This window comes from Nannospalax galili, unplaced genomic scaffold (genome assembly GCF_000622305.1).
Source record: "Nannospalax galili isolate Female #2095 unplaced genomic scaffold, S.galili_v1.0 scaffold285, whole genome shotgun sequence".
NCBI classification, from domain to species: Eukaryota; Metazoa; Chordata; class Mammalia; order Rodentia; family Spalacidae; genus Nannospalax; species Nannospalax galili.
Genome location: NW_008355157.1, coordinates 2,799,525 through 2,809,479, shown reverse-complemented (window position 1 = coordinate 2,809,479; position 9,955 = coordinate 2,799,525). Strand labels below are relative to the sequence as shown.

At 37.6% G+C, this 9,955-nt stretch overlaps 1 protein-coding gene across 3 annotated transcripts in view; it reads right to left on the bottom strand.

Annotated features, from left to right (window-relative positions):
- Positions 1-1,052: 1,052 nt before the first annotated feature.
- Gphn (gephyrin) overlaps positions 1,053-9,955 on the bottom strand; it is a 578,173-nt gene continuing 569,270 nt past the window's right edge. For 2 of the 3 annotated variants that reach the window (XM_008852141.3, XM_008852142.2), the window contains 2 exons: positions 3,072-3,168; positions 1,053-2,066 (listed from right to left, as the gene is read on the bottom strand). In XM_008852141.3, the coding sequence (XP_008850363.1) occupies positions 1,933-2,066; positions 3,072-3,168 (231 nt within the window). In that variant the 3' untranslated portion in view covers positions 1,053-1,932. The remainder of the gene's footprint in view (positions 2,067-3,071; positions 3,169-9,955) is intronic. The other variant, XM_008852140.2, reaches the window with a different exon arrangement.

Below are 9,955 nucleotides of genomic sequence, written 5' to 3'. Positions count from 1 at the left end.
ACACAAAAAATTATTGATAATCCATAATTCTATTTTTGGAATAATCTTCCTATAAAATTCTATGTTCCCTTCAAATCTGTTAAAATTTCATCTTACCTTCTGAAATCTTACTTTGTAGGAAGTTCTCAGTTGAACTCTAACTCTTTAAGATCACGTTGCACTATCACATTTTACACACTCAATCACACACTATTAAATATAGAAAGCATTTTGGTTGCTGGCAAGTGCTTTTGTTCTCTGGGTTGGAGAGCAGTATCCGTTACTCTGTATTATTTATTTCTATAAGCAGTAATGCAGTATATTTTGTAACCATGCACATAGTAGATGCTTATTTCTCAAATGAAGGTAGGTAAAGGACTCTTATGTGTTCATTTGACCTCTTAATCGTTTCAATTGTACATATAGAAGAAAATGTTAAATAGAACATTTAGCTCTGGAAACATCAAGTATCACTGAAAATATTTGCTGCTTACTGCTTGCCTCTGCCATTGTCATGGGTAACTTTATTTTCTTTGTAGTTTGATTTACTGGGCGTACTCTACCGCATACAGTGTCTTTCTGCTCCCACCATTGGAAACGTACTTCTATGTTTTTATTAAAGGAGCGATTACAGAGTGTATTCTTTGTGTCAGCACAAAACTTCCACATTTCTACTTTCTTTCAAACATGATTTGAAATTTTCTAGGCAGTTTTCTGGGTCATAACTTACTTTTCCCTTTAATTCAAAGAACTGTAGATACCCAAAGTTGGCACCTAAAATAAGTATTAGCATTTTTTTTCTCTAAATCATCAAGTGTCTTCACTCTGTGTTTACTGTGTATCCAGTTACTAGAAAGACCAGAGGAAGGACAGGTTCTCTTACTTTATAAGACTCCAATGCTATTTTTCCCAAACACTATAGTAAGAGACAGAGTTGCATTGGACCACATTTTAAATTTCTCTCATGCCATTATCCTTGGTAGGCAATTTTAAGTTTTTTTTTTTAAATTTAGGCAGAGCTCTGTCAGAATGGCCTAGCAATCTTCCTTTTTTAAATAACAAGGTCAACACAAACATTTTTAAATAATGATCAAGGATTTTTTTTTTTTATTCATTAAGTTCAGTATCATTACAGAAAATGTTATGGTACAGAGTTGTTTAACATTATTTTGTCTTTGCTCTTGATTTCCACATGAATGCTGGTAACACTAATATCTGTACAAGATCAGTCTTTGATTTTATTATTATTTTTTTTTTGTTCTGTACAATTTTAAATGTGTTGGTTAAAAAGGCTGTCAGCACTTAAGGAAGCATCTTTCCCCCAGTTTGTTTGTTCAAATAAAAGGTATCCAGGTACTGCCCAAGAGTACTGTGCCATGAGGCTGCTAGGGTGAGCACTCCCCTGGGTGCTCAGCAGGGTGGTTCTTGCGGAAGGGCAGGGCCTCCGCTCAGTCACTCTTCTTTTGGCACGGAGCACATAAACACGAGATACATGATAAAGAACAAGCAAAAGCTCTCTGTAAAGCGGTTATGAAGCATACTAAGAAGGGAAATCCAAGTGTTGCCTATACTAGTATAAATAAGCAGACAGCCTTGATTAAGAGCATAAGTAGTTGTATTTTAAAGATGAGGAAAACACAAGTTCTGCAGGCACCTACCGCTGTCTACTAAAAGCTATCGCTATCAGACCTAGAATTGAACACACAAAGCAATTTGCAAGAAAGGAAATTTTGCTTTGATATAATCAGAATAGGGTTGTCTGTTAAGATTTATTCTTAGGTTTTTTTTTCCTTTAAAAGGTATTTAAATTCATTTGAAAGTATAGTTCAAGATGTTGACTATACAGATCAACTTTTTTATCCAAATCAGAAAAACTAGCTGTGCCGTTGCATATTACAGGATACAGTCAATGATATGTGGACATGCATCAATGCTCTCTCCTGTTGGTGACCATCATAGCCGCCCAATGACCATGACATCCACCACCTCGCCCTTGTGGAGCTCCACGTACTGCTCTGTCTTTGGAGGTAGCATCAATAATCCATTGGCGCTGCGCATGCTCATCAGACGGCTGCTCATCTGATTACCTGGAATAAAATACTCTCATTACAGCAACACAGGCAGCAAGGGCTCATGGTGCATGTCGGGAGCCCAGCAACAGAAGTGTAGGGTATCAAGAGGAAGAGAGATGAGCAATCTTCCCAGCACCTTTTCCAGGTGTAATGGATGTCCTAGATCCTTCACCTTCTCACCAAAACTTTCAAAATAAACAGCAGATAATGTTCAAAAGAATAAAATAAGGTTTTATAGCATTATTCAAGATGCCACTCACAGTCTCAGTTCAGGGCAAGTTTACATCTGTATGGAAATAAAGGCTTTAAAGCTCAGGGATGATGACAGTTTGCACTGTCTTTCCTTTACTAAGTGCCAGACAAAGTACAGGTCACTTTCTTAAGCTCTCTTATTCAAAAGGTCTTTGGTCACCTGCCTAGAGTCTTGTTGCCTAGGGTGGGCAGTTGGCATGCAGGGCTTTGATGACAAGGCTCATGTACTAGTCACTATGGTGGTTGATGTCACATTTGATATAGGATCTTTTTGTTAATAGGTAACAGTTTTTGTGGGGTTGCATCAGAACTTGGACAAACTATAGAAAAGCTGGGGATGAAAGTTTAAAGTCTAGAGCTCTATACTTCAGAGCTAGAACTCCAAATTAGCAATATTAGTTTCTTTATCTTTAAAATTTACCAGCATCTAGGGCACAGTAGCGTCTACAAAGACCATATTATAAATTGGGCTTTCAGCTCACATTTCAGGGCTACTGTGCTCTCCTTTTTCTATAACCAAAGTCATGTTCAGAAGGCTGCTTGAAGTAACAGATCAAAGTCTGTAATCTAGATTTATATTTCAAATATTTATCTAGAAAACACAGTTTAATTAAATGATTAAATGTTGTTTACAAATAATTTATCTCACCTAACCTTTCAAAAAGAAAACCATGTACAATAATTACACCATTAGGATAACTAAAGAGTAAGACATTCATTTAACTGTGTTTTAGCAGAACAGGGTACCTGCAGGGGTAAGTGACTGACCTGTACTCTGTGCCCAAGGCAGTGGTTCTTGATGATGCCAAGTCAATATACACCGGTGGTATTCTGGGCGAGGGTCCAGTTTTACATCACATGACAACTACAGAATAAAGAGGAAAAGAAAGCAAACTTGATTACTTGATCATTCCACAAAACTACAGAGAATATGGTGAGTCTGGGAAATATTCTTGGCATTCTACTGTTTCTGTCACTTTCAGCTTGTTTTTAGTACAGGAGGTCTAGGGGCCGAGTTTCTTTGGTAAATAGGAAAGAATGTTAAGAAGTTAGTGTTCATAATGGGCGGGGGGCAGATAGAAAAGGTATGTTCTATTTTTATGGGTTGTGAGGACAGAGACTCTGGATCTATGAAATGAGAAATTGAAGCATCAATTTAACATGGAAAAGAAAGGAGGTAGATCTAACAAACAAATCAACATCTATCCATCCATCTATCCAGTAATTTTTATTGTGGATCTAGTATGTACTAGGCACTACTCACCTATACATTTATAGAACTATTTTTGATGTAAAAGAATAGGTATTTGGATATTACATGTGTTTTATTTGCTGCTAAGTTCCCATTGCTCCTAAACTATTCTGTGCTTCTCCCTCAGTCTGTGTGCATGTTCTACAGTGCTAGATTACAAGTGCTACCCACACAGCTGTTTTGTTGCTGTTGTTTTGTGATGCCAGGGATCAATCTCAGGGCCTTATGCATACTAGGCAAGTGCTCTCTAACACCAAGTTATATATACAGTGAGTGAGGACACTTGCCACCAAGCCTGAGCTCACTTCTGGAAACTGTCCTCTGACTTCTATATGCATGCTGTGGCACAAGTGACTCCCCTGCTCAACAAAATAAATACAATTTTTTAAAGTCAACTACATCAATTTGAAGTAAATGAAAACTTTTTTTTTCATAGCCTTTCCACAAACAGTTGTTCCTTTTGCAGTTACAAATGAAACTGATTGGTTCATTGAGGTATTTTACTGAAATGCCAAACACTTTATTAATAATGACTGTTTATTAGTGCTGGGAGTACTGTTGTGGTATATTAGTTAGATTATTATTTTAAGAAAGCACTTGTTTACCATGAGCTTCAATGCAGAATAAACACAGACACACATCTTCTGCTGAACCAACCATTGTTAGTGGTTGACATTTTACTTCTGATCACTTCTTGGTATTAAAAGCTGGACAGTTGACTTGGAATCCTGTTCTCTTTTAATATTTACAAGGCACATGGTAATCACTCAGGAGAAAAACTGCATTATTTTCTATCACTTCTTTAAGGAAGAGAAGAAAAAAACAAACCAAACGAGGTTTTGAGTGTGAGAAGAAAAGCCACAGACTGAGGGAATAATTTTGCACAAGGTACTTCTGAGCTAGGAATATTATCTGAAATAGACAAAGATCTCTAAATCAACAGAAAGAAAATAAGCAACTCAGTTTAAGAAACTGGACAAAAGACCTGAGCACATAACTCACAAGAACAAAAACAGTAAGTAAACACATAAAAAAGTGTTCAGTCTCATGTATCTCTATAGAGTAGCACATTAAAATAACAGTGAGATACCAAAATATACCTGTTAGAATGGCTGAAATCTAAAACATACACTAATGTTGACAAGAATGAGGACCAGCAGGAACTCTCATTGTTGCTTTTGGAAGTATAAAATAGTATAGATATTTTGAAGGAACATTTGGTGATTTCTTATAAAAATAAGCACACTTATACCACCAAAAATACTTCTTGGTAATTATACAAGTGAAGTGAAAACAGGTCTATACAAAGGCCTGTACACAGATGCTTGAAATAGCTTTGTTTAAAACTGCCAAAACTTGAAAGTAGCCAAGATGTCATCCAGGTGATAATCTATTTATTATTCATCACTAAGCAAATGAGTTATGAAGCTATGAAAAGACAAAGAGGAAATGTAAACGCACATTACTAAATGAAGGCAGTCTGGAATGGCTGAACACTGATTACAACTCTATGACATTCTGAAAAAAAGCAAAACTAGGGAGACAGTAAAGGGATCAGGGAGGGCTGGGGAGGGAGGGACAAGTAGGCAGGATAGCATACCTCTCTGGTATACTTGTATGATGCAGTGGTGGATCTATAGTGTCAAACATTTGTCAAAACCGATAGAGTGTGCAACACCAGGAGTGAACCTTAGTATAGACTGGTGACAGTGTACCAATAGACTCAGCACTTGCAATAACTATCACACTGGTGCCAGATGATGATTGTGGGGAGGCTAGTTAGGTGTGTGGGGATATAGGGCATAAGGGAACCGGGGACTTTCTGTTTTTTCTGCTCTGATTTATAGTACTAAAAGTTCTCTAAAAGTAATATTTATTAATTTTAAAAGGTGGAATATTTTCTTTCTTCTTTGTCCTATCTTACAAAGATGTGATCCTAGTGATTTTGCGAAAGACCTTATAGGGATTACGATACCTGCATATTACAACATGAAAGTTATTAAACTAAGGGAGATCGTAGCAGACAGCCTGAGAGGGTGGGTTCTGACCTCCATTGGTGTAGTGGCTCTGATCTCAGCAGACCGCCAGAGAGTGCTGAGTTCTGACCTCCCTCTGGGAGAGGGCCTGAGAATGCAGGGACTGCCTGAGAGCCCCAGGATCCTGCCTCCACTTGGTGGTGAGCTTCCCCTAACTGCGCCATACCCATCCCCTTACCTGGGATTTTGTGAGGCCCCTCCCAAGGCCCAGGAGCAGATCTGGCTTTGGTAGGCTAAGGCTGAGATCCTAGCAGACTACTTGAGGCAGACTACTCTGGCATAGGGGCTGAGAATGCAGGAGGCTGCCTGAGAGCCCCAGATCCTGCCTCCACGTGGTGAAGTACCTGAGTGTACCTGACTGGAACCTGAATTGGGCTTCTGTGGGTCCTGAATAGCTGATCTGCCTGAGAGGGTGGGTTGCAACCTCCATAGGTATAGCGGTGTAGTGGCTCTGATCTCAGCAGACTGCCAGAAAGTGCTGAGTTCTGGCCTCCCTCTGGCCTCTCAAACAGAAGCATACTTCACCTTAATTCTCATATCAGAATCATAAACAACAAAAGAAATTCACATGCCAAAATCACAACGAAAGAATAATAAAATGGAAAACCAGAACACTACAAACTCTACCAATCCCATAGAAGAGTTCTACAAGGAGAACCCCCTAGAGATAACCCAGGACATTGAATTAAAAAAAAAAACAATCATAAACATGATCAAGGAATTCAACGAATTTAAAGAACACACAAACAAATCAAAGAACTAAAAGAAGATAGGGATAAACTGCTGAATGAATTAACAAAAGAGATAGAAACATTGAACAAAACTCAGGCAGAAATGAAGAAGGAAGTGCAAAACTCAATAAGCCAACTTGAAACAACAGGGGAAGACCTCATTGCTAGAATGAACGAAATGGAAAACAGAATATCAGCATTGGAGATAAAGTTGAAGAATTGGACCACTCAAGAAAACACTATGGAAAATTTAAAAAGACACAAGAATGGAATATGCAAGAGATGTGGGACACCATGAAAAGATCAAATCTATGGATCATAGGAATAGAGGAATGAGAAGAATTTCAGGTTAATCATATTGACCAGATCTTAAACAGGATTGAAGAAGAGAATTTCCCTAAATTAAGGAAAGACATCCCTATACAAATACAGGAAGCACACAGAACACCAAATAGACAGGATCAGAAAAGAAACTCCCCACGGCATATCATAGTAAAAACACTAAATGTACAGAAAAGACAGAATCCTGAAAGCAGCAAAAGAAAAATAAGTCACATACAAAGGAAAGCCCATCAGAATTACAGCTGACTTAACAATGCAAACTATGAAAGCCAGAAGAGCCTGGACCAAGGTATTTCCAGTTCTACATGACAATAGATGCCTGCCCAGAATACTTTACCCAGCAAAAATGTCTATTATAGTTGAGGGGGAAAGAAAAATCTTCCATGACATGAATAGCCTGAAAGAATACATGTCCACAAAACCAGCCCTTCAAAGAATACTTGAAAGAATATGGAGAGCAGAGAGACAAAAACAACTATACCCCAGGGCAATGAAAGCAAATAAATAAAGGTATAACTGAGGAAACTCAAAATTAGACAGAGAACACAAACAGCAATCAAAATGATGGCAACCAATATACATCTTTAAATAATAACCTTAAATATCAGTGGACTGAACTCCCCAATCAAAAGACACAGGCTAAGTGAATGGATTAAGAAACAAAGTCCATCTCTTTGTTGTCTGCAAGAAACCCATCTAACCTTCAAGGACAGGCACTACCTTAAGGTAAAAGAATGGAATAGAATATTCCAAGAAAATGGCACTAAGAAACAAGCAGGGGTTGCAATTCTAATATCTGACAAAATAGACTTCAAAGTAAAACTAATCAGAAGAGATAAGGAGGGTCACTTCATTCTGATCAAAGGAACAGTTAACCAAGAAGATTACAATTCTTAACATATATGCACCAAACTCTGGTGCACCCAAACTCATACAAACAACCTTTAAGACATAGATTAACCCCAACTCAGTAATAGTAGGGGACTTCAATACCCCACTGTCTCCATTACACAGGTCAACTGGACAAAGAATAAACAGAGAGACGTCTGAATTAAATGATACCATACATCAAAGGGACCTAACAGACATCTTTCGAATATTCCACCCAAGCACCAAAGAATACACTTTCTACTCAGTACCTCATGGAACTTTTTCAACAATTGACCACCTACTGGCCCATGAAACAAACCTCAACAAACACAAAAAAATTGAAGTAATCCCATACATTCTGTCATACAACAATGCAATAAAGCTCAAAATCAACACCGGACAAAGCCCTAGTCACTACACAAACTTATGGCAATTGAACAACACACTCCTAAACAATGGGTCAAAGGAGAAATTAAGAAAGAAATAAAAGAATTCCTGGAATTCAATGAAAAGGACAATACAACACAACAGAACCTCTGGGACACTTTAAAAGCAGTTCTAAGAGGGAAGTTTATAGCTTATAGCTTTAAGTGCCTACATTAAAAAATTAGAAAGAGCCCAAAGAAATGACCTAACACTGCAACTTAAGACACTGGAAAGGCAGGAACAAATGAAACCCAAACCCAGCAGAAGAGAAGAAATAACAAAAATCAGAGCAGAAATTAATGAAATAGAAACAAAGAAAACAATATAAAGAACCAATGAATCTAAGAGCTGTTTTTTTTTTTTGAAAAACTAAACAAGATAGACAAACCCTTAGCCAAGTTAACCAAAAGAAAGAAAGAGCAAATCCAAATCAACAAAACCAGAGATGAAAGGGGAAACGTTACAACAGACACCCAAACGATCCAGAACATTATAAGGGATTACTTTAAAAACCTATATGCTACTAAATCTGAAAACCTAAAAGAAATGGATGCATATCTAAAGGTATGAGAACCACCAAAACTAAACCAAGAAGAGATTAACAGTGTAAACAGATCCATAACACAAAAAGAAATTGAAACAGTAATACAAAACCTCTCAACTAAAAAAAGCCCAGGCCCAGATGGATTTACAGCAGAATTCTGCCAGATGGTGAAAGAAGACCACCAACCAATACTACTTAAATTACTCAAAACAATAGAAACAGAGGGGGAACTCCCAAATTCCTTCTATGAACCCAGCATCATTCTAATACCCAACCAGGTAAAGACACAACCAAAAAAGAAAACTATACACCCATATCCTTAATGAACACAGATGCAAAAATTCTCAACAAAATACTTGCAAACCACATACAGACACACATCAAAAAGATCATTCACCATGATGAAGTAGGCTTTATCCCAGAGATGGAGGGATGGTTCAATATAGGCAAGTCAATAAACATCATTAATCATACACACAGACTCAAAGACAAAAACCACATTGTCATCTCAATAGATGCAGAACAGGCTTTTGACAAAATTCAGCATGCATTTATGTTTAAAGTCCTAGAGAGAATTGGACTGGAGGGAACATACCTCAACATAATTAAAGCTATATACAACAAACCCACAGCCAACATCATTCTAAATGGAGAAAAACTGGAAGCATTCCCATTAAAATCAGGAACCAGACAAGGATGTCCACTATCTCCACTCCTTTTCAACATAGTGCTTGAAATGCTTGCTAGAGCAATAAGACAGGAGAAGGAAATTAAAGCACTACTAATTGGAAAAGAGGTCAAATCCAGAAGTTCTACCAGAAAACTCCTAGAACTGATCAACACTTTCAGTATAGTGGCAGGTTATAAAATCAATCTACAAAACTCAGTGGCCTTTCTATATACCAATAACAAGCAATTGAAGAAAGAATACAGGGAAATGCTCCCATTCACAATTGCTGCCCCCCCAATATATCTTGGAATAAATCTGACCAAGGACACCAAAGAACTCTACAATGAAAATTTTAAATCGTTAAAGAAAGAGATTGAGGAAGACACCAGGATATGGAAGGACCTCCTATGTTCATGGATTGGAAGAATTAATGTTGTGAAAATGACCATTCTACCAAAAGCAATATATAATTCAATGCAATCCCAATCAAAATCCCCAGGACATACTTCACAGAATTACAAAAACCATCCTTAAATTTGTATGGAAGCACAAAAGACCCAGGATAGCCAAAGCAACCCTGAGCACAAAGAGCAACACTGGGGGAATTACTATACCAGATCTCAAAGTATACTACAGAGCTATAATCATAAAAACAGCATGGTACTGACACAAAAACAGAAACATAGATCAGTGGAACATCATTGAAGACCCAAACCTGAGTATACACAATTTCAGCCACCTGATATTTGACAAAGGTGCCAAGAACACACAATGGAGGAAG